This window comes from Leptodactylus fuscus, chromosome 2 (genome assembly GCF_031893055.1).
Source record: "Leptodactylus fuscus isolate aLepFus1 chromosome 2, aLepFus1.hap2, whole genome shotgun sequence".
NCBI lineage: Eukaryota > Metazoa > Chordata > Amphibia > Anura > Leptodactylidae > Leptodactylus > Leptodactylus fuscus.
Window position 1 is genome coordinate 68,192,439 of NC_134266.1, and position 26,104 is coordinate 68,218,542.

The window sequence follows — 26,104 nt, forward strand, 5'->3', positions numbered from 1 at the left end:
ACTTTGAGTTGCAACTTTATGACACAATTTTGGCACATTTAAAGGGAATCTGTCATTAACAGCAAGCATATCATCTCAGCTCTACAGATAGATAGGTGTGGGTCACTTGAATGAATTGGTGTTTTCCCCTTGGTTATTAAGAAATCATCTTGTCGATACGCAAATGAGCTCTTTGGAACATCAAGGGCACTGCCACTTACCTCTGCGGATCAACAATAATGCCTTATTCTTTCCAAAGAGTTCATTTGCATGGCGGCAATAACGCCAATAACTTGGAACCGGAAGAATGGATTTGTATGTGGAAAACAGATTGATTCAGATGACTAACCTCTCGCTCTGTGGGCTGAGTTGATATGCTGTTTTTGGTGACAATTTCCCTATAAGACACACACCCTTTTTCTCAGAAGCCACACCCACATGTCTAGGAAGTAAAAAAAAAAAAAAATTTAGCTAAAACTAGATGTGCCAAGTAACCTCAATAATAAATCTGGACTTTTGTGAAAAGTATTTTGGTTGCCATTCTATTCCTGTTTTTTGAATTGCCCATTTATGACCAAACACTGAGGGACTTGTCTATGTCGTCTATTCTAATGAGAAGAGTTCCTTAGGGAAATGCAGCACAATCACAGGATAATATGAAGGGCTACAACTTGCAAATGTACTTTGCTTTATAATTTTTCACCAATATCAAGATTCAGGGGTAAGAAGCCTGCACATACAATATACATACACTATTATTATTATTATTATTGACTCATATAGCACCATCACACTGTCAGTAACTTTACAAGGTACCATTAGAGTCTTATATGGCCATCCAAAGGTGAGGGTATAGGGACGGTTTTAAGGTTTGGCAAACAGGACAGTTGTTAGAGGTTCTGAGATCGAAAGTAATCTAAAATCGCCCAAATAATATAGCAGAGAATAATGGCATAAAGTGGGAAATAGTGGCAGTATTATTTGTACCACTAAGTGGTGATAGCATATGGGGTGTATATGGCAATATTACCTGGGCGATACATACAGAGATTAGGGTCCTATGCCCCTGGCATGATCCTGACGATATATTGTATTACATTCATGTTTCATAACAAGACAAACTGCAACCATGCTATAGGTGAGATGATGACTTGTGAGGCTCTCCTTACCAATGGGTACACTGGCTTAGTGTTGCGCTTACCTGTAATTATGGAACCAGTTAATAACAGTGCTGGTTTTCAGGTTCAGTTGTGTTGCAAGCTCTTCAATGGTTTTAGGGGAAGGGTATGGCTTTTGCTGGTAAGCCCGTTTCAAAGCTTCTTTTTCCTCCGGAGCCAATACTACACGTGGCTTCTTGAGCTGGTGCTGTGGCTGGGGACTTGATCCCTGGCTATAATCTATGCCTGTAGGAGGTGGCTCGCAGGGCTGGCTGTCACTTACTGAGCTGTGCCTTCTCTTCATGTAAGCTGGAAGCAAGAGAATATGACTGGTTAAACACATTGTAATTTATGGTCTGCATTCACACTACAAGTACTACTGGGATTATTACATATCAGGGCAGAATTATTAAGACAGTTTAATAGTTACGCATTGTGGAATTAGACTAGACAGTCTTAATCTGTATCAAGTGTCATAGAGTCTGATGCTGTCTAATCTAACCTACACAACCTAATCTGTCGGCTTAGTTTCTGCTATAAAGCAAGATTTGATATCCCAAATCATGTTTCAATACTCTTCAAAGGCACAGGCAGAAGACTCTTCCTTCTTTAGGAGAGTTGATTTGTCTGTAAGACTCCCTACATCAGCTGGTATCTTCCAGAACGCACAGTATATCTCATTGCTATTATACTAATGCTGCATCATTTAAATGAATATAGACTGGAGTTACAAATGAAACAACTAGGAGACTTTCACTACACTAAAGAGTTATTGTAGTCATTTCCAGAAGTTGTGCAGGATGTTTGTAATGTCTCACTTCACCACTAGATGGAGCATTTGGCAAAGTAATTGATCGCTGAACCTTAGAAACGGGAACTGGGGCATGTATTAGAAATGAATCACAAAGGTTTTATTTAAACCATGACCAATTTTGTATTATTTAGCGGCATGCATTTTTTTTCTTTTCAAGACGTTAAGCTTTCAAATTAGATTCTGAGGACACCATTATATTTAGCATCTGATGTCATTCATAACCATTACAACAAAATACATATAAGGAAAAAAATAAAAAAACTTTACGAATTATTCATGTGGAATGCCCAAGACACACTGTGCTGCTCCTATTAAAAGAGAATAACCCCTAGAGAAGTTGAATGTAACCCCTGGGTACAAGTATCACAGGGGAAAGACCTAGGATATTGAGAAAGACTAAAAATGTTTAGAAACTAGAAATCATGGGACAAGCTGTTCTGTCACACACATAAGTACTTTTATAGACACACTGAATGCACTCTTCCTGGCCTTATATTTCAAGATGTCCCAAAATTGTCTGACCTTCTTACAGTATGCTAACAGTAGATAAACTAGGAGACTTGTCCGCACATATCATCTGACCCAGCAGCATCAGGGTACCAGACAATATAGCAGTGGATAGGGAACACGTGCAGACTCTCCTATTGAAGTAATAGCAACGGTGCTGCATTCCCCCCAAACCATCCCTATACAGTGGACAGGGTTCCTATTAGGAGAACCTGCACACACGCCCCGTCCACTGCTGTCTGAACAGCTGATCTCTGCAGGGTGCCGGTGGAGAAGTCATCACTATTAAAAATGCTCTTGGCATTGTACAGGTATATAAAGAATGAAAGAAATAACATTGGAATATAGGAGTTAAGTAGAAGTTAGTAAATATATCAGTTATGCAACTTCCTATAGTGTGTGAAGAACTAAACTTGCCATCTGAACATGGACATGTCCCGTTAGAGAATTATATTTACATTATGTGAAAAAGTAGCAGCGAGGACACCAAGCCCCTGCCAATCCCCTGTATATTCTATACAGTACTTTCAATGAGAATTATAGTGTCTGTTCTACATGAGCGTCGCTTTAGAAATGTTGTCTCAACAGCTATATTCAGCTCTGACATCCCTTTTTAATAAGATCATGCTGGCATCTATTACATATCCCACCAGCACTTTAAGACTACTCCTTTCCTCTTATTTCAGACTGCTAAGTGAGTTGGCACAGCTCATGATGCCACTCACCAGTATCTACCCTCAAGCCAGGAGAGAAGCCCAAGGAAGATAGAGAAGAGGAATTTATTTTACATTTTGGCCCCCACAAGTGCCATGCATATCCATAAAGAGTATCCAGTTGGCAAACTGAACTACCGACCAGAAATAAGCCTAACTTAAATGGTCACAGACTTTTGAATAAACTTTGCATATATCAGAGATAAATGCCTCTTTCTCCTTTTAAGAGGCTGTTTTTCTGTCTCATGATGTCTGCAGGTCATATGAATCAGAATACACATGTCTATAGCAGTCTATGGAAGGGGGAGTGAGCAGCACCAGAAAGAGAGAAACATAGGCTTACTCTAATGCTGGAGCTAAACAGGGGATTTCTATTATAAAGGACTTCACATCAGTATTAGTTAGTGCTTCTCTACATATGTCCTGCATGGTCTTGTTTCTGTACCAGAGAGAACACTGTCAAGGTTATAATGTAGCTAGTCTCCCTCTACCATCTCAGAAAAACCTAAAACTACAGATAACAACTGCAGAAGAAAAAAAATACAAAAAATGGTGCAATATAGATAATGTAATGGCCATATATAATGTTATCTACACACACTGTACTAGTGCAAAGTTGTTTTTAATGGTTCTGAACACTTTATGTACTATAATATCTACAACAGAGAGCATACTGCAAGATTACAGAGTGACTTGCGTACACGGGATGGCGATAGTATGTGTATAAGGACACCGCTATAATGATCACCTAAGAGGGTTTATTTAGTGGTGTACACAAGGATCCTCATACTGGATGAACAAATCACATGAGAAGCCATAAGGATTTTGGCACCAATGAAATGCATTCATGTACTATGTATATTGTTTTCCTAGGATATTCATTTTCATGAAATAATTGTTTGTGAGCTATGTAATCTCATTTTCAATCAAATTTATTAACTTTTGTTAAAAGTGACATTGCAGACACCGCATAAGTCTATAAGCTGCCTCAGGCTGGTAACATGTCTGCTTCTACTCCTTGAAACTCTACAGACACCTTAATCCTCCAATTTAATATATGCACAAGCAAGTTTGTTTTATATTTACTAAATGGTGTAATGCTTGGCTAGAATTCAAAGATTTATCCCCTCCAGGATTTCTGGCGGTTCACCGATAAAATTGGTTTGCTCAACCTGCACAGATTATACTGGAAGTCACGTGGTGGGTTTGTACTAAAAATGCCACCATGATCCTAAACAAAGTCTTAAAAAGAATCTCAAAAACCTTGACTTTAAATATTTCACTTTCTAATATTTTACTTCCTATAAGAGACATAGTGTTGTAGGTCTAAGGGGGACACGAGTGATTTGTAATATCTACATCGACTGAAGCGGGCCAATGCTTGGGTGGTGCAAGAGGCAACTGACAATATAGCATGTCAGTGCTTGTTGGCATCAGCCCGTAGACTTAAATGAGATTTAGCTGTGGTACGGGGCACAGACAACTCCCATTGAGTGGTATGGCACAGGTAGGAGATGGTAGGGGTCCGAGCAACAAAAACAGTGGTCTACACCCAGTGCACAAACTACCATATGTGTTAGTTTTCAAAGCTGTTCTTCTCCAAATCTACAAAAGTGACATACACGACAAAGGTATGATGCTCATCACTGTAATGTGGTCTGTGACATAGTGGTGATCGTACAATATGCCTGGGAAAGGTGATAGATTCCCTTAAAGAATAGCCCTTTAATATCAAAATCCTAGAAAACCTAATTGGAGAGGAAAAAAAAAGCTGCATAAGCTGTAAATAAATGCAGATGAATATTTCCTTTTCTAGAAATTATCTTATGAAATCTACAATGTGAAGAAATAAAAGGGATGTATACTTAAAGATGATGGCATATTTTATATTATTTATCACTGTAATGTGTTCTGTACTATAGTGGTGACAATTTATATACTTAGAGGAGGTGGTAGACTCCAGGTAAGCATAGAATGGGAAGGGGACAAGATTGAACATTCATTTGGAGATCCTGTTGAAGAGATCCTTGTACTGTAGAGGTCCCATATTAGAATTTACTCCACTGTGCATTTTTCTCCTGTGATTTAACATGGGGTTGGTTATAATGAGAAAAAAACGGAGACCAAATTGACTAGATACCTTTCTTTTCCATCCTTTTCATGTCCATGAGCTTATCTACATTGTTTGGGTCATTGAGCCACAGTTGCATTCGTACAAATGGTTCTCTTCCTTTCAAACTTAGTTTATGCCAGGGTTTTGGTCTAGCCAGCAAATCAGAGACGGAGCCTTGAGTTAAGCCAAGAATGGTCTCTCCAAAGAGTCGCTGACCTAAAAGAAAGAAGATATGGTGCATAGATAAGTAAAGTGATTCTACAATGTATTCGGAATTGTTGGTAAGGGTACAAGCATCTTTTCATTGCCTTCTCTATATGTTGAATAACTTTGTATACCTAAATTATTGTCCGTTAAAACTTCTTTCACCCTCTTGGTGATGCCATAGGTGTCCAGTTCTGGTGACATGGCCACCAGCTCTTGGATACTCAGTGCTGAATGGCCAGGGAATGGAAGTGGTGTTGCTGGCTGGGAGTCTCCGCCAGTGGCATCACTTGACTCCTGTGTCTCCCCTTCTTTGCTGGTCTCAATTGGTGGGCACGGCTGTTGCACCAGTTCTGTCAGGCTCTTCACCGATTCATTGGAGCTCATTGGAGATTCTGGAGCAGGACTGCAGCTGGTTGAGCTTTTTGGAGTGTTTTCTGTAATGATAAAATAATCCAATCGGTTAAAGTGTGTATGGTACTGTAACATGGAAAGATAGTAATGTTTTAATGGGACACTGCGTTTGTATCCTAAATTCAAATAAAATGTTAAAAAGGTACATGAGTTTCTAAATCTATTTATACCCAAGTCTTTTCAGAACATATTTTTCTAGGTAATACATTGAACATATGAACAATATGTGGTGTTTTTACTATTGCATGTTGCTATCTGTATAAATAAAGTCCTGACACGTTGCAGTTTTCACACCAGTGGCTAAACCCTCACGAAAGCCTGACGCTTCCTGTTTAGTAGAGATCACATTTCAGCTTATGTTGGGTAAACCAGGAGCAGGGTCAACAGTCATCTTATCATCACAGGTGAGATTTCAGGGAATGGTAACACCACCACTTGTAAAGCCAGAGCCAGATAGCACAAGTTCCACCAGTGACCCTGCTTACCCCCATAAGAGCGAGTATTGCACATAGTTACAACATTTAAGCCAAATACGCTGCTCACCCATCTTAGTTACATAACCTATGGCTAGAGGGGTCATTCACTTTTAGCCTTGTAAACCCCGTCAAAGGCACATGGCTGCAATATGTCTCTAATGGCCCATAATACAATGTAGCCTACAGAGGTACATTCTATACAGTATAGTGATATCTACTATATTTCTATATGCCTCCATATAGATTCCAAAGAACCAACGAAAAAAGATTTGGTTTGCTTTGTTACGCTTCGTATGTACATAGGTGTTCTTTGAGGGGAGAGTATCTCCATATATATATAGCAACCTACAGACTATATGGCAGTGCACAGAGGCTGCACAGGTCCATACTTGGGACATCATATGACTTCCATGGACTGTTGTGCAAACTCTGTGAATATGATTGTGATACATGCATGAGCCCCAATGACCAGAGGAAACAAGAGTAGTCTAGTATCTGGACCTGGTGCTGGTAATAACATGCTTTATGTATACCATTGGTTATGATGTCTACACAGACATCAGCTGGAAAAATCTGCATTGGTATTTTACATAATTGGTCTTTTAGGGAACATGGCTGTATATCACATGACCACAGACTGTATATCACATGACCATAGACTGTAAATCACATGACCATGGACTAATTTGTATCCACTGAAAGTAAATAATGAATGACAACAAGAAGAGATCTGAAAAATCCTGAGAAATTGATACAGAAAGTATATTGGAAGATTGTAAAATGGTACATTTATTTGCTGAAAATGGACAAGTCCTTTAGGCCGCACAATGTTTGGAAATCAATGATATCCTCAGGCTGCTGGGTACGGCGACTACTTCTTTACCCCTGCCAATAGGGATCTAATAAAAATATGATTGTACAGATCACCAGACCAAGAGTACAATGAACTACAATGACACATGCACTCATGGCGATCACTGAAGCAATAAACTTTCAGCATGACCTGTGGTTTAGAAGGTACAGATATTATTCAGTAATGACAGAATCTGGGTAGGTGTCTCTCAATGGGCCCTCATTATTTGCTCAGTCTGCGGCATTATTTGTGGTGTGCGCTGTCTCATATACGTCAGTGTCGGAGGTTTATTATGAGTCACATGCAGCTGCAGCGGGAGGCCCACACAACATATGTAGCATCGTCCTAATCACATATCTATACTCCCTGTTCTCTGGAACTTTATATCCCTATAACAGGAGATATCACCAGACACACATTGTGCACCAATTTCATTCCGGTCATTTACTTTTTACTTTGTGTTCTTTGAGGATGGGTTTCTATGGTGCTTTTTTTTTTTTTTTCCAGAAGAACCGCATACGGTTATGTCACCTGTATTGTAATGGCCATTAAACTAAAAACCTCTAGTTTACTGGCACAGTAGAAATCTGATACTTGTGAATCCAATTAAAAACTTCAGTAAAAAGAAAAACACAGTGTAAACCCGGCCTTAGGCTGGGACCCATGTAGCAGAAATGCTGCAGTAAAAAACGCAGCTTTTTACAGTCCCTGCAGAGTGGATGAGATTCAGGCTAATCCCATCCACACATTGCATACAAATATCCGCAGCGGACATGCTGTGATTTCAAAAAACAAAAATGTCAAGTCTATGTAAGGACACGCTGGCGTATACTGTATAGCTATGATTGAATCAGGAAGTCCGCAGTGGTAAACTCTGTAGACTTTCTGCAAAAAGTACTGTGAGAAAAACCGCAATGCATCTCCGTCATAGTTTTTCTCTGTAACTCGCTACATGGTGCCTTAAACTTAAAAGTGGCTTTCTGACCCCCAATCTGAGTTTTCATGCTGAAGGACCTATCCATAGGCTTCTCAGGTACAAAACGATTGGGAATGTTGAATTTCCTGGGATCCCTTCTTCCTTGGCATCTACTGTTGGGGGCCACTAGTGAGGCCTTTAGCCAGTCACTTTAGCCAGTTGGCAGATCCCAAAAACTACAGTAAATTTGTTATTGCTAATTATTACACATGAGCCATTTATGAAGGAGTCAGTGCCAGAATGGGAGTGTAGTGAAAGAGGAATTGGAGTAGAAGCATGGCTTACCATCTGCATAGCCTTGCCATTTAGTATTTTTCAGTTGCAATTGAGACATTGGCATGCAACATATTATTCTTCCATTTATCAATCACGCTTTATTGGATGCTGTCCTACAGAACAATTGTGTAATACACCATGTTCGACCCCATACAGAGTGACTATAATCCCATTCTATGATCAGGGGAAATCTATGTGCCAACGTGTGCATAATTCAATGTTAGGAATGGACTTTATTCTTCATAAATAGGGACAATCTACGAGTAGAAACTAATTCTATAATCTTACTACATGACATTTATGTAGTTATTATCCAAACTTGTCATCTTCCTAGTAAACTATAGAAACAACAGTGAAGGGTGTATACAGAATATGGCGAGTACTATAAAATACTGCTCATTTGTATAGTACTTACATATCTACCATATACATTGCTTATATTAACCAACAGTTTTCTTATAAATCCTACAGCTCCTCTTCTCTAAACCCTAAGGTCACTACACAGAATATATAACCTAGCAAATGTTATTTCTGTATTGCAGACAGCTGAGAAACAGTACTGTAAATTTGCCCAGATTCAGCCAAGCGCAGGAGTAAATTGGCAGGTCATCCATCTTGCTCACTGTACACTGTCAGGGATGCTATGAATTCCCTACATGATTAACAGACTTCTTCTTGGGCCTACGTCCTTTAACCTACAGCAAGGTCGACATTATGGCTGCCCGCCTGATAAAGTGCACGGTGCTTACGTTAAGTTTTACTCAAATTTTGTTCCCTGAATCAGCCTAAACCAACCTCACGGAGCAGTAAGATTAATGACTCCACCATAGAGCGCTGCGCCGCACCAAGAGCGCATGTCCCTGATACCGAGAAATGACAGATGAAAAGCAAGGGTAAACACTTCACAAATTATTAACACCATAAAGCTTCACTGCATAGCAAACAGGAGAAAACATGGCCTGGGATTCCAGAAGCGAGGAGATTTGTGATCCTACAACCACCACCAAAAAACACTACAGCCGTGGTACCAAATTTCTGTTCAACACACATCGAAAGATATACAGCGGCGACCGTCAATATTTCTATCTTGCACATTATTACCAGAATACTGATTTTCTAGATACCTGGGTCTATATTCATTTACTGTATGTGCTGGTGCATCTACTACATTGTCTTAAGTTTAGAACTGTTTACATCATGTCTGTACATTTAGCAGATATAGATAGATAGATAGATAGATAGATATAATGTGTGTGTGTGTGTATATATATATATATATATATATATATATATATATATATATATATATATATATATATATATGACATACATGGAAAAAAATATGAAGTTTTGTACATAGGTTTCATTTTTTTTAAAAACATTTTTATTAATTTACATTTTTTCCTATTTATTTTATTTATTAATTAGTGTCCACTTTTTACATTTTAAAAAAATGTAAATTTTGGGGTCAAGGAAAGCTTGGAAGATCGTACATAGGAAAAAAGGATGTTATATGTAGTGAAAAACAATCTGCAGTGGAAAAGCTGCGTTTTTCAAAAAGTCCCATATTTTTGAAAATTGTAGCATGTCGATTATACCCGCAGAAACACTTGCCACCAGGGTTGCCCCCACAGTATCATGTCCCTCCTGGTTGCCTTTACAGTGTCATGTCCCCCTCAGGTTGTACCCATAGTATGTCCCCCTAAAACCCCAGATTGCTTCCACAGTTTCACATCCCCAACTGTATATAATCAAAGAAATCAAATAACCCTCATTACTCACCTTTCCCTATTCCTCCGTTCACGCTTGTCTCTGGTCCTGGAGTCTTCCAAGAGCAACAGGCGCGATGTAAATGATCTCATTACATTGCGCCTCCTTGTTCCCAGGACACCAGAAGCAAAGACAGCGACCGGGTGGTGAAACAGGGAGTTGATGGCTACACTGGCTACAACTCATTGGTGTCCTCCAGAAGCCGATGAGTTGGCGCAGACCAGACCTGCTGCCCTGGACAGTGGGACAGCAAATGCAGGACTGTTCTGTCATCCAAAGTGAGGCCCCTGCTACCACAGGGCCTGGTGCAAGTGTACCATTGGCCTTATGCTTAAAGCGGCCCTGACTTCTGCTAAGTGTTGACCTACACTGACAGTGAGTTCACCTGGACCTTCATTTCATTTAGCTGCACCCTAGGAATAGATTATCAAAAACACTTATTTTTAGTTTGATACGACACATACCAACACTTGGCATTGTTAAGCTCCTTTTCCATACGTTATTCATGTAGTTTTACATTGATCTATATTCTGCAGCATGTATAGTACAGGATGACAAGGGAACTTTAAAATACCTCATTATCCCAGTATGATAGTAACCCCTCACACAATTTTCAACACTGACATTATGTTAAGGAACTGCCATTTAAGCAATGCCCCAGATAACGCATGTGTGCATATGAGCGATATGAATGGTTGTCGTAGCTTCACCACTATATGGGGATCATTCGCTTCCACTGCAGATGTAAGAGCTGACTTCAAGGACAGTGAGTGTCATGCATCAAACACCACTGAAGAGAAAGCAAATGCGCATCCTGCTTCTGTAGCCTACAGCGGAGTCAATTATAAGGGACTTGTTAATTTAAAACTTTCACATTTGACATGATGTGTTTGCCGTGAGGTTTAATACAGCGGAGACCCATTGGGGATTTTTGCTTTGTAAAATTAAACATAAAAAAAGAGCAATAGTGTTCACAGATTGAACATTTAAAAGCCTGAGACTAGAGATGATCTTCAGAACTGACATATAGGAAAGCACCATATAGAAGATCCTATAGTCTGATTATGACATTGAACTGTTCTTCAACAGTAAGTCCATCCTTTCCTGGACAGTCATATATATCTATACATGCTAACGTTTGGACACCAGTGATGTCATCATTTATAGCAATATTCATATTTGGTCAGCAGTGATGTCATCACTTATGACAAGGTTTATATTTGGAGAGTGGGAACACTAGTCATCCGTATACAAATACCTCAAAGCAAATAAAGTATCCCACCTGAGAAGGAGCACTATCATAGGTCCTTCCTCCCAACCATGATCAGGCTACATAATCTACATCAGACCAAGCGAAGATTACTCCGTACAGAAAAGTAAGTGATCCTGAAGTCTTCCTTCTTTCTTCTTCTCTTCCTTAGCTGCTATAGACTCCTAGTATATCTTCTTTTTCTCAGCATATGTGTATCTACTTCTGTATTATATTACTGTGTATTATCCTGTACCTGTATTACTATGCTGCTGTAACATACTGAAATTTCCCCACTGTGGGACTATTAAAGGATTATCTTATCTTATAATATACCTATTATAAAGGAAATACATGTAATACCTTATGTACATGACAGTACTGTTTTTAGTGGTCTAAAAGTCGGTGAAAATTGATTCGTCAGTCTGTTTTAGGTCTTATTCAGCCATTTTTGGAATGACCGTCACACAACCGTTTTAAAACCTGCTAAAGTCTATGAGTGTATTCACATTGCTATTTTTGTGTCCATCAAATCGAGCAAACATAAAGCATGTATGTTTTTTTGACGGCCATGTAAAATGGCTCATCAAAAAAATGGACATGTCGATGTACCCATTCACTTGCATTGTTTTTAAAACAGCTGTGTAATGTCACATGGAGGTTTTTCACTGTTGTGTGAATAAGGCATTACACCTAAGATTTCTTTTACAGATTTACCACTTACTGGTATATGAAAAAAAAAAACAACAACTTTGTCTACATCTATGTTGTCGTGCTCTGCCAATATCAATGTATAAGCCATTTATTCTGTTCATTTTACCAGTCTCTAGGAAACCTGGAGGCCATCTCGTCAGGGCTGTAACTTGAGGGGGTGCAGTCGCACTCAGGCCCAGAAGTGTCTCTTGTAATATGGAGAGACCAGCACTATAAGCAACACATTATAGTAGGTGGGCCTGGTACAGATTTTGCATTGGGGCCCAGGAGTCATAGATATACAACTTATGCTACCTACATCTACATATATTACAATGTACTGATTTGCTATTCTGGACTTTAGAAAGCTGAGTTACACTCATTGACTGGGCAGCCACATTACTATACACGTGCGCAATGAAACGTTTTGCCGCTATATAAACTGTGTAAACCACAACAACAAAGCGCCCATTAACCGGTTAATGGTCCCAGATTTTTAGAAAGGAAAGCGTATAGTAATTTTCAGAAACAAATCTTCCATTTATCAGATCTTTCTTTTAAATTTCCAGACACAGGCCTCAATTCTCAGTAATAATAACCTAAATTCCATTTAGTGTTTATTTGAGCAGTCAGGATAAAGTCATTTCTTATTATCTCCCCGCTGTGTAAAAAACAGCTTGAAGGTAGGAAGTCAGCAAGCATTTTCACCAAAAAGTAATTATTGTAAGTGACATTTTTACTGCTGGCGTGCCATAAGGCGTACTGTGCATTCAGAAGGACAAGTTGCTGAAATGAAATGGCAGGGTGCTCTGTGACATTTTGACAAGAACCCAAACATTATTTATCTGATGACTGGTCTGATACTCTTCCTTACAATACGACCATGGTAAGGACATACTAAAAACTGTCTAATTCTCACTGGCACTCTGGATGTACACAGTGCTACGCATAATGCTATTTACTGGAGTGACAGGGGCAGATTATACATCATTTAGTGGCATGAGATTTTGGAATGGGCAACAGGATTTGAAGTGTGGACTCGCGCTCTACAGAAACATCACAAAGTTTACCATAATGGTCCTAACAAATGACTGATACCATGGGTAATATATAATAGCATCTAGGCAGCCATACAGATAGTGGCATGACCATTGCTAGACAGTCGACATCTACGGATACAATCTGTTTTGCACATAGGAGCAGTATATAGATATTCCGTTTTGTTGCTAGATATTGTACAATAATCTAGTATGTGTATAGGCAGTCCTATGTACAACCACACAAATTATTGTGGGGATTACCAAGTGGTACCAAATATAATTGTACTTAATGCAAATATTTTATATTCCAGATTCTTTAGGGATAGGATATTTCTACCCCTACAGAGCCATACATGTAGTGTAACAAAAGCCTAGATGCCAATTTCTTACATAGTATAGACAACAGATGCAAACTTATTTGTTAGGCTAAAACCATAGAACCCCTGTAAGTATAAGACTAGATGTATATAGCTTTATGTAGATGCAAATAACATGTATGATTCAATACAAAAGTGGATTAGTAGAGAAAAGCTCTCTTCACACCATTCATGGCTTCTATTTATTATGGAGACAGCTCTGCTTTCAATTGAATAATGGCATGCCATGATAGACTCCATTGAAGTACAGGGGATTTTCAGGGTCAGAATTTTTATGGGCTACGATAGACCATCAACATCATATTAGTGGGAGGTTCACTTCTGACACGCTTGCTGATCAGCAGTTTGGCTGCTCCGATGTTACTAAGTATACTACATGCACATAGACCGGCCAAGGTAAACTCTGAAGAGGCCCCTTCATAAAGATGATCTGTGGGGGTGTCAAGAGTCAGATTAATCAGATATTGATGGCCTATTGTAAGCACAGGATGATTTTCTGATCCTGGGAATCCCCTTTAGGCTATGGCCCCATGTAGTCCACCACAGCTGCAAAGCGCTGTGGGATAAAGCGCGGTGGAAACGCAATGCGGTTTTTTCTAGGAAAACCGCTAGCATTTCCATAGGTATAATTGACATGCTGCGATTTCCAAAAACACAATGATTTTGGAAATCGCAGCATTTCCGCCGCAGGATTATTTTTTTGCAATGGGTGGAAGGGATTCGCTACGCCTGTAAAACGCTGCGGTTTTTGACACGGCTTTTCGCCATGTGGGGCCCTGGCTTTAAAGTGGTCTGCCTGGTGTGCCAGTATTTTTGAGAATAGCAAGGCAAACAGAGATTCAGATGAAACAACTAAACAGCTGTGTGAACAAAGCCTAACCACTTATTCAGGATTTAGTGATGTCCAATTCCATCTTAAAACACAGGACAAGACATTATTAAATGGTTGTCAACTTCCGCAGCTAAGGAGTTAGTGCATTCAATTAGACCTAGCGTGCCATGTTTTTCCCACTACTATGAATATATCATATATTTTTTCTTAATTTTTTATACAGCTCCTACTCAGCAATCGATAATACGACTTGAAAAAGGTGCACGCTCTAACCCCAGCTGACCAATATTCCAAACAAGGCCTATACATAATGCATGCACAAAACGCTGCATTAACTATTTTAATAATGAATCAGAGGCAGGGGATTTCAATGAGTCTAAGGTTTTGATGATCGATGGCTACTTAAATTCAAGAATGTATTATCTACGTGAACAAAAGAAGCATTGTTATAAGGACATGGTGCGTGGTTCCAAGGTTCTATACTAAACGGAGGTTAATGGGTCAGAAATGGATTTTCCCAGGGCACCTAATCAGACACACAAAGCATTGTTCAAGAACACAAATGGACACGCATACATGAATATTTTGCTTTTTTTTGCCGTTCTACGTAAGAGTGCACAGCTGGGGCAGCAGAAACTGAATATCTCACCCCCACGGACGTCTGGCACGGCTGGTTTTACTATAGTTCTGTCAGACCCTTAGAAATGGAATCTGGAGTCTGCTTCAAACAAGCAGCCTGGGAGGACACACAGACTGCAGAAATGAGGAGCAGAGCAAAGACCAGGACAAAACTGAATGTTAATATGCTGGGTGTCATTTAGAAATGCTGGCAAATGTACATTTGTCTCCTCTATTCATCATCGTGCTCAGAACAAATGGATTTTTACTATATGATTATCCATTTCATATTGCAGAAACCACCTTGCCATCTTTGTAAGTGGACCATTAATCAAACTGCTAAACACAAACATACCTACAGTGGCTGGCACAAAAACAAATCTTTCCTCGACAGAATAGTGCTTGGTCAGTATTTGCTAAGTCTTCGGCAGAGCGCCACTTTCATTTATTTATCCTTGGCAAATAAAGACTGATTGGCTGATCTGACGTAAGTTATAATATAACGGGGCATAATAATCAAGTAGTGCTGAACACTACAAGGACTGTCAAAGGCTAGAAGTATAGAGTGATGAGTGACGTACATTTGAGGGTAGTGGGCCATGTCGGAGATTAAGGTCTGATCATCTTCATACTGTAGCGATACAATATTTTACTTTTAGAAATCTTGTATGAACGCAAAAAAGGAATCAGCAAGCAGGAAAAAAATCATTTAAATGGTACCACAAGCTTGTGATATTTGTGAACTACATGAACAGCAATCTCCCAATATATTGTTATTAGCAAAGCCAAACAGCTACGTTACAGCTCCCTAACAGGTATATGGGATACTACTGTACTGTACTGTACTGTACTGTAATAGGACCGGGCAAGTAATCGCTAAATAACCAAATGCAAGTCAGATCATTAATGGATGTGGCCTTGCCGACATTGATTATTGCAATTATTTTGCATCCATGCCATCCTGTGTCATACGGTCAATGTCGCTAACTATACACTATCCAATCCATCTGCTGGTAGGTCAATAACCAAAACAAAAATTCAAGTCATTGTATGGCATGCAAAAAGAGTAGAGTCTTATAATAATGAGGAATTAATCGTAATAAAGCCAAAATATTCAATTGCAATTTTTATTTGGGTTATAATAATACTGACCAAGCACTATTCTCACATGTTTTGTAATGAGGAATATGGTTTATTTTCTATAGGATTTCATATGAATCCAACAAGGACAAAATCATTGTGGCATATTCTATGAGATGCTGCATGTACTCAGGATCTCCATCCTAGAACTCTGCATCTAGTGGGGTATCTCCCCATAAGTACTGACAGGAGCATACACAAGGGGGTGGATAAACAGTTAAATATTCTCCCCTTGTAGCCCCCCACCTGCCAGATATCTGCTACATTACCTCTGTGCAGTAAGAGGATCTTCCCTACATGGTTGTGTAAGGAGGATGGGCCCTTATATATATTGCAATTTACAGAGAGCAAATGATAGGTTTAATTGTTTTGTACCATATATAAATGGATATGATCTTTCTCCCTTTTGATATTGATGACTTGAAAAAAACGGTTTCACCGCAGAGAGATTTGCTTTAAAAACCCATTCAAATAAATAGGTTTTTAAACTGACCGTCGGCAAGCCATCTCCTATGCAGCTTTTCTGGGGATTTAGGCAGAAACCCAAAGGGTGGACAGGGGCAACTCCTTTGTGCCCCAGTTAGTCCTCTAATATATCTATAAAGTGTATAAATGACGACAGCTGAAAATGTCCAATCCAAAATTCTATCTGGCCAACTGCATGATGGTGTCATAAGCGACCTAGAACAAATAGAGCACCGCCTTCTATTGTCTTCTAATCTATTGTGTATATAAAAGCAGTCTGTTACAACAAGTGATCTTGAGTGAAAGCAATACCCAGGACTATCTGCCAGTGCAACCTCTGCACTTTCATCCTTATTTACAAGCATGCAACCAAAGATGATGAATGTGGTGACAAGGATCTGTGTTAAATGTCATTTGTCATTCTCCAGTCATTTAATATCCTCGGTCCGGCCCCTGGTAGCGAAAGCTAATGATCAAGATGCTTCCATACAGAATGTGCCTCATGATCATTACATAAAAAAAAATCCAGACCCAGGCCTTAACATACCCGTGCTGACTCCATGGGGTCAGGGGGCCAAAGACCGGTTATATTGATAAACTGTAGAACTCAAAGGCAGCGGTGGGAGGGGTGATAGTTCTAGAAAATGTAATTTTGCCGTTATCTCAAGAGGCAGGAAAGTAAAGATTTGCTTCTGTTTCCTCATGGAAAATTAACCTACTAGTACACAATTGGGTCTGATGGCTACAGCGACCAATTTCGATTTTTTATTTTATACCATTGACTGCTCTTAGGCATTTTTGTTTTAATTCTGGACAAACCTTTTAACCAATACTTAGTAATACCTATAGTTATGCTTGCTTATATCTATGTGAGAGGTATTATGGAAATAGTATCAAGGACTAGTGGCATATCTAAATTTGTATGAATTTCATGTATTTCAGCATCTGTATTAGAACCACTATACCAGGCTCTGCCATGGCGCCACAGAGCAAAACTTATATTAGTATATTCAGATTAGTATAGAACATGGTGGTCTAAGTTTCGTTAAGTAAAACTGCGGGGGTTGCAGACATAATATGGACGTTGTATAGCAGCTGTGCTACAGTAACATGAAAGCATCCTAAACTACACAAACAACAAAATGTAAGGTCCTTTTCGGATAAATACATCTCAGAGATGAAACATATGCTTTCTTACTCTCCAAGCAGGGACAGTTCTGTGGAGATCTGGGTAATGCTGGCTTCTTCTGGCCTTCTGATGTAAAGTAAAGACAATTGTGACCTGCATTATTATTATTTATTTATATAGCACCATTAATTCCATGGTGTTTTACATTTGAGGGTTTACATACAGTACACAGAATATACAGGTAGATATAATACTAACAATGACCGACTGGCACAGTGGGGTAGAGGGCAGTGCCCGCGAGGGCTTACAATCTATGAGGGAAGGGGATAGAGACAGAAGGAGAGGGGGAGACTGTACAGATGGCAGTGCGGTGATAGTGTTATTGGAGGTTGTAGGCCTTCTTGAATAGTTGAGTCTTCAGGGCCTTCTTGAATCCTGTGATTGTGGGGATCAGTCTTATGTGTCTTGGTAAGGAGTTCCAGAGTATGGGGGATGCACGAGAGAAATCTTGGAGACGGTCGTGTGAGGAGTGGATGAGAGCAGAGCGGAGTAGATCGTTGGAGGATCTGAAGTTACATGTGGGCAGGTAGCGGGAGATTAGGTATATGGAGGGGACAGGTTGTGGGTGGCTTTGTATGTTAACGTTAGTAGCTTGAACTCAACACGTTGGGCAATGGGTAGCCAGTGGAGGGACTGGCAGAGGGGAGCAGCCGATGAAGAACGGGGGGCGAAGTGAATTAAGCGTGCAACACAGTTTAAGCTGCATGGATAGGACACTGTATGGATGGATCATGTTCTGGTTGTCAAACCAACCAAACTATTAACCTATTATTTTATTACTTCTGCTATTATTTTGTACTAACCAAAATGTCAAGAGGGATCTTACAGGATCGAAATTAAAGAACGTTTTTCCTCCTGAAGTATTTGTTCTGTATCTCAGTTCCGTGGTTGCTTACAACAATTGTGCTGACATTGTGCCATAGTAAGAGCTGTTCTCAGCCTTACTGGATCAGCAGCTAATATGTAATAATGGATACCTCAAGATCACCAGAGGCTTCTTGTAGTGTGTAGAAATGGTTATTCACTTCTCCGGTCCTCTCCCTGGAGTATCTGGTTACAAGCGGTATCTAAGCTCGCTGTGTGTGGTTGTAACAGTAATTGTTGTAAATGCTTAAGGAAGGATCTGGCCATTCTTTTTTTTTGCCAGCGCTGCCTCTGATAGATGCTGAACACCATTTACTAATCTGTTGCTCTATTCCTATCCCGAAAAATATCTCTGGACTGTACCCATTGACATCAAGGCAGCAAAGGTAATATGTAAATGGCCCACCGCCAATATCAGTCTTATGATATGTCAGTTCTTTGTTGGTTGACTTGAGCAAATGGTTGACACAGTACAGACCTAAATATAAGGCTAGCTATAAACATTTATAGTTTAGATATATGTTGGTCCTCCATATCCCCCATACACATATATGCACAGCAGAACGTGCATGTGTTCTGAGTGAAAAGGATGCTGCTGCCATACACCTCTGGTGGCAGCTTACCTCCCATGACAATACAAGGACTGGACATACTGAAATTCAGCATGCTCAATCCTATTTCAAATGATTGCTGGCCAAATACATATTAGATGGTCGGCTTGTCCAGCAGAAATCCGTGAATTTGACGTAAGGCCTCATTCACATGACAGTCCTCCACGCTCATCGCTTAAAAAGTAAATCCATTTGTAATTCATTGTCATGGCTTCTCATAGGATCGAGTCTATTGAGGGATCTGTGAAAACAGCCTGAGAAATATCACGTTCTATTGTTCATACTGACTGGTCGTGTGAAAAGATCCATTAAAACCTATGCTGGATGTTAATACAATGGCCATCACACACCCTTTGAATCCTGTCATGTGAATAAGCCCTAATGTGTATGGCCACCTGTATATGTTGGTTATTTTCACTAAAACTGCAAAAGATGCTGAGACGGCGCTCCCGAATCATACGGAGATATACTTCATTACTAGATAATTATAAAGTAGTCAGGTTGGGAGGAAGCATTACAAAGAATACTAGTTCAGCCCACAAAATGGCTGCCTCCACCGTCTGGCTGTATCCCTGCAGTGTCACAGAGCGCAGTTAATGGCCACAATGCTCTCATTAGAACAGGCCAAGAATGACAGATTATAGCTGACTTCTTCCCGTGTTCTAACTTCACCTTTATACGGAGATCAATTGCGCATAATGAATAAAACAAATCTCTGCTGAGTGCGAGGTGAGGCGCTGAAACTAAATGGCTCATACCCATACGCAGCAATAATACAGCAGTTATTAAGGTACATTATTTTATACAATCCTACAATATCCATACTGCTTCATTCAATTTCAGATAAAATTGTTTGGAAAGGGTGCTTAATGTAGGACAGTCAGTAAAAGTAATTTATCATGTTCTCGCCTCACTGCTCACGTTATCAGCGAACTCATTTTCTGCATTCATCATGCAATCAGCCTATTATTTGCATATTAATCAGGCAGTGGACCATGAAAGGACTGCATCCCAGCCAAATGCTGCACTATCTCAGGAGAAACACTCAGTAATTATCATACATCAGTGTTATGATGTGGTAATTGATTAGAACATCTTTTTGTTGCCCCTAGGGAGTCCCACTTCCAACGCTGCTTAAGGCGTTTGCCGTAGATTTTATTTTTCTCCTATTTTTCCTTTGCAGATATCTGCGGCCCTCTTCGCTACTAGGAGAAGCTATGTTTTGCTCAATTATGTTGCTCATTGAAGGCTTTAAATAATCAAGTCTTGGTACATTCATCTCCAGCCGGGCTCTAAGTGTTAGCTGGGAATCTCAGCTATTAGACACTTTACCCTGATTATTCTGATTATTAATGTGGGATGATGTTTTACCAGATATTTCTTTAGAGAACTCTTACTGCCAAGTAATATGTAAGCCGAGTATTATCGCTCTTATTGTCATTTCATTCCATTGTGCCAGATGTATTCATTCTTTATTGAGGGCATCTGTTAGGAGGGGGTATCCAATAAGTCCTTATGGCAACTCTGACCAAGGGGACGGGTTTGTTGTTGGTTACTCATGCTCACAATCTGCTCCCCGTGTTAGGATATCTAGGAGGTTCTCTCCTTTTAGGTGTTGCCTCGGCTCATTACACGAGCCATTAACAATTGTTATGGAAAAATCACAAGCTACATACATTGGGGCAGATTTATTAAGACTGGCGTTTTGTATGCCAGTCTTAAAAAGGGCCTGACAGGTGCAAGATGTGCCTGATGTATCAGAGGCTCAGGCTAGTAGTAGCTGAGGTGCATACCCATGCGCTAGAATGGAACTCTACACCAGTGAGGAACTGTTATATGTTATAATAAATATGGTGGGCCGAGGTTTCTTCACCCCTCTCCCCCCACACAATCATGGAAAGTGGCAAGGCACAAATCAGGGATGTGCTGTTTCTTTGATGCACTAGAGGGCCTTGTGCCATAGATGCGTCACATCTTCACTAGAAACCTGAAGACTTCTACCCATGGTTGTATGGGGAGCACTCCAGTTCTCATTGATTTTAATGCTAAGGAGTTACAGTGAAGATTTTTCACATTGAAATCCACGCAGAAAACCTATACGTAATCCTGACTGTGCGCTCAGTAACATTTTTGTGAAGGCTTGGTCGATAGCAGCAGGGACCTATAGCTGTAATATGCTGTCCTTACAGAGGGAGCATATGTCGCTGAGAGTAAATGTAGTAAATGGCGTTCAACGTCTTATATTAAATTCTCTTCCAAAATATATGACCTGTCTAATTTTCGGGGGATGTCTTATGCAGCGGCTGGAGTGGGGGACAATCGGCAGTCATGCCGGCGCTTCCTTAGCGGAGCGCTGGCATGACTGCCGGTTGTAGGTGGTCTAGGAGGTTAAGGGGGGGGGGGGGTCTTATTTTCGGGGAAACAGGGTAGGTACCGCATAGAAAGCATTGTCTTCTTCTCTAGTGCTCTGCCTGACAGTACAGGACAATGACCCAAGATAGCCCAAGTCTTTCGTGACTTTTTATGGAATGTATTACCTCATCTCTTCTACAATCAATTCTAAACTTAAAACAATTGTCCTCGCAACATATCTAAAAACATATATATATATATATATATATATATATATATATATATATATATTTTTTTTTTTTTGTAAACCTTGGGGGATATTTCCTTCTCCTTTTTTTCACAGACTTGTATGAAAACCTGGTTATTGTGAACAGTGAAGGTACTTTACATTCACACCAGTTCACTGTGATCAATGTTGTGTAGCTTATTGATATTTTACTATTTTAATCACTTGTCATATACGAATGGGCCGTTTCCTGCTGAACTGTATTACAGGTCCAAACAAATAAAACACAGGCTAAGATTTTCACAGAGAAATCTGGGACAAATTTATGGGGAAGAGAAGATGGTAAGTAACGCATTTGCATTTCCCACAAAACGTGTTAAATGAATATATTTAGTACCTGCTCCTACAGTATTTTATGTGGCCAGGCGTCTTGAGAAGATGACAGGTGTGTGGTGTAAATAGCGGAAGAAGTGGCTATAAACAAATGAGCTTTTAATATCTTAGCCTGTCTCTATATAACAGCACAGTGAATTGAGAACACTTTTCTTTCCAGACAGATTGCTCATTCATGTTTGTCAGCGTAATGACTACAGCCATTGTTCTTACCACTCACAAGTTTGCTTAGCCAATTACATGTGAAATGGACATGCATGACTTTCTGCTCATTCATAAGTAAGCAAGCTTGTAGGATCCCCATTCAAAGGCAATTCTGCTGGAGAAAAGATGGCAATATTGGACAAACATTATTATCAGGGTTATCTGCCTAAAGTGGACTCATATATACCATCTAACTTAATATATACCATCTGACTTAATATATACATTATTTCTGCCCCATGAGTAATTTGATGTGGCTATATATAAATATATACATGGGAGAACAAGTATATTAATAGTGCGCACGATCAGGAGTTACCCCACGCTGCGACAAACATCTGCCTCATAAAATCTGACAGCTGTACCTCGAAGAGCAAGAAAGCGAATGAAGTGTACCAATAATGGCAGCACATTAGCCAGTATGAAGGCCATTTATGTGATGGGCCACGTGAGGTTACACTACACTATGTTATTGTGTCCAGAAAAAATAATCTTAATGTGAATTATTTTGACTATCCCATAAAATACTCCTATTACATTATTAAAGTTAATGGGAGAGATTTACTAAGCTAAACGAGCCAGGATTGTGGATTAGTTGGTGCCAGTTATATATTTTGTACTCATCACATGACCATGGACCGTAAATCACATGACCATGGTCAGAGTTTTATCCTCTAGAAGTAACAGAATGAATGACAGCCAGCCGAAATCTAGAAAACCGTGAGGAATTGATACAGAAAGTATATTGGAAAATTGTATATCTTTCTATTGCACATTTGTTTGTCAATATTGGTCTGAAAGTGGCCAACCCCTTTAAGGAGAAAGAGGTATTTGAGTGGGGTAAGATGAGACTATAGAGAATAGCATGCCTAGTAAGAGGCATTATAAAGTGTGTGACCATGATAAATCTGGGGTGGCTTTAGACTGACTCGAGTAAGTGATACTTGTGATAGCAGATATTGTTGCTGCAATTACAGACTACTTAGTACAGTGGTTTTGGTGTCCTAAGAAAGGATAAGTCTGACAAGACTGCAGTTCTACCTGCATTACTTACAGCGATACCACAGACAGGATTGCCACCAGCTGCAGCTGGAAACAAATTCACCAATCCTGACTTGTGGTATCTCTAGAACTAATACAGGTAGAACTGTGATCCTGGTGTCATATGAAAGATGCAGGATTTCACAGTAAGGAACCAAAATTCATGAATAAAGTATGTTACAACATTTATTAAATGTCACAAAAGCTGCCGGAAAATGAAAAGTTGCTAGAAAGTTTAGTGTGACCCTTCTATAAATCCAGCATGCTCAAAAACACTGAACATATCCCAAATTATTGAGGAGGCTACAATGAAAATGTATCCTGACATAGGACGAGACGCCCTTTAAGTGACTCTTATCCCTGACGATAATTATTAATGTTGGATTAGTAGCAGTTTCACATTTACCAATGACTTTTCTTAGTAGAACAAAGTATAACTTTTCCTTTATGTACAAAAAAAATCTACTGAAAAGTACCGCAAATGTATTGAGACAACTCTAACAACCTTCATGAAGTGAGCCTCCCCCTGAACTGCTCTATCCTCACCGTCCTATCCTATGGGACCAGGAAGATTAATTGCCATGTGCTATCATTAACAAAACGGACTTTTGTTTGTGTTCTGCATTATTTTAAGCAGCTCTAAACATATTGCGGACATTTAAGTCACTAATGCATAAGCCATTATTCAAGGTATGTAGTGGTTGTATGGGGGGGGGGGGGGGGGGCAATCCTTAATTAGCAGTTGTCTTTTGTTGTTGTACGAGTTTCTATTCCTATGGGTTTGTCTTCTGCTAAGCAGCATGAGGTTAGACATGATGGATGATAGCTCAGAATATAGACGAACAAAGAAGAAAGACCGAGTCCCTGGGGATCACCCACAGCTGTAACTTCAAATGCAGTTTTCCACCTCCAGTTTAATAATGAGAGGACACTAACCAAAATAAAGTACTTTTGTGTGTCTCTCCTTCGAGTGTGACATGAACAATAAAGGTCTATGGTAAACAGTTTTAAAAGTAACAACGCACAGCACAAGTCATCTAGTGAGGTTACAGATCACCGATTCTCAGGGACAAGTCCATTCATTACAGACAGAGCTGTCCATCAATCTGCGCTGATTCTGCTTATTGCTCCATTGTGACAACCAGTCTAGGTAATGTTGCAGTCGTACATACCCTCCTGTGAGTTTGTCAGCATTGCAGGTACAATGTCTAATCCTGGCTCTGTACATTACTATATATCACACAATATAACGTAACAAAGCAGGCTGGTGATAACTTTTCTGATATATATTCCTTGCTGTGATATAGCCTGAGTGACCAGAGAAACTTGCAACTTAGGCCTTGCTTATACTTCTGCATGTTCTTTTCCATCAGGTTACTTTTCCTACTATTACCTGGTTAAGGTGGCCATACACGTTAGATTTAGTCAGCTGAATTTGCAGATTTGAGTGACAATGTGTATGAAATGCTTGGCTGACATGTCAAAAAAGAAAAATATAAGATAAGGTTGGGTATGCTGAATTTCAACAAGCTACATCCTTTGTTCTCAAGAAAGATAAGCTGCTTCTAAAGGTGTCTGATAGCAACTTGTTCCCATTTCCTAATTGAAAAGACATCCAAACTGAGCATGCATGTGTATGAGGCTTTCTCTAGGAATAGCTGTTGGGCAAACAAGGGTTTTCCTGACATCTACTGAAACTATACAAGGTCTTCACCGCATCTTCTTCTGGTGGCGTCTTTTTACTTCTAGGCCTTGGGCTTAGGGCAAGCCGACTGCGCATGCCCACGGCCACAAGAAAAATGGCCGCTTCCACAGTATTGTAAGTGGCCATTTTCTCGTGGCCGACGGGCATGTGCAGTCGGCTTGCCCTAGGCCTGAAGCCTAGAAGTAGAAAGACGCTGCCGGAAGAAGATGGGGTGAAGACCTTGTTGCAGATGAAGATGGAAGCGGCCCTGGAGAGCTCTCTGGCAGCATTGGGGACGCCCCCCAGTGCTGTTTGAGTGCCTGGGCCCGCCCCCAGTGCTGCGAGAGAGCTCATTTACATACCGACAAGATCCGGGATTGTAGGTGAATGTCGGCACAGAGAAGAAAAGGAAAGGTATGGGACGAATAGCCTTTCTAAAGGCTATTCCGACGTGGTACCTAGAAAAAAAAGTGTGTGAATGATAGGATCCCTTTAAAGTTGCCATACCAGTTTTCTGGCACAAAAGATACCATTTGTACCAAAATGTGCCACTTCGTTCATTTTCCGACCTGCTCTTCACTTTTGAGAAAAGTAAGCAGAAAAGGACAGAGATCAACTGTCTGACAAATTTTCTCTAACTCCCTGACTTGTGTATTTCAGTTCTGGTGTATGTGACTTACCATGGTGTGCCACAATTATCCATAGGATAGAGGATAAACAGCCAATCGGTGGAGGTCAGACCACTGAGACCCCCACCAATCCTGTTTTACCCCCTTTGTTAAGCAAAAATATGAATATATATATATATATATATATATATATATATATATATATATATATATATATATTCACACACACAGCACATGTCAAATGT

General features: G+C 39.9%; 1 protein-coding gene and 1 long non-coding RNA gene across 6 annotated transcripts in view; one reads left to right on the top strand and one right to left on the bottom strand.

Moving 5' to 3' along the window:
- Positions 1-26,104, top strand: part of LOC142194681 (uncharacterized) — a 431,520-nt gene that overhangs the window by 175,221 nt on the left and 230,195 nt on the right. Inside the window, exon 3 of one of the 2 annotated variants that reach the window (XR_012715044.1) lies at positions 18,146-18,158. The exons of the other annotated variant lie outside the window; for it this stretch is intronic. This is a non-coding gene — a long non-coding RNA (uncharacterized LOC142194681). Of the gene's footprint in view, positions 1-18,145; positions 18,159-26,104 lie in introns of those variants that run through there. 2 annotated transcript variants of the gene reach the window in all.
- CUX1 (cut like homeobox 1) overlaps positions 1-26,104 on the bottom strand; it is a 277,415-nt gene that overhangs the window by 60,011 nt on the left and 191,300 nt on the right. For 2 of the 4 annotated variants that reach the window (XM_075263946.1, XM_075263945.1), the window contains 3 exons: positions 5,622-5,924; positions 5,311-5,499; positions 1,181-1,445 (listed from right to left, as the gene is read on the bottom strand). The exons of 1 other annotated variant lie outside the window; for it this stretch is intronic. In XM_075263946.1, the coding sequence (XP_075120047.1) occupies positions 1,181-1,445; positions 5,311-5,499; positions 5,622-5,924 (757 nt within the window). Of the gene's footprint in view, positions 1-308; positions 422-1,180; positions 1,446-5,310; positions 5,500-5,621; positions 5,925-26,104 lie in introns of those variants that run through there. One more of the 4 variants, XM_075263947.1, reaches the window with a different exon arrangement.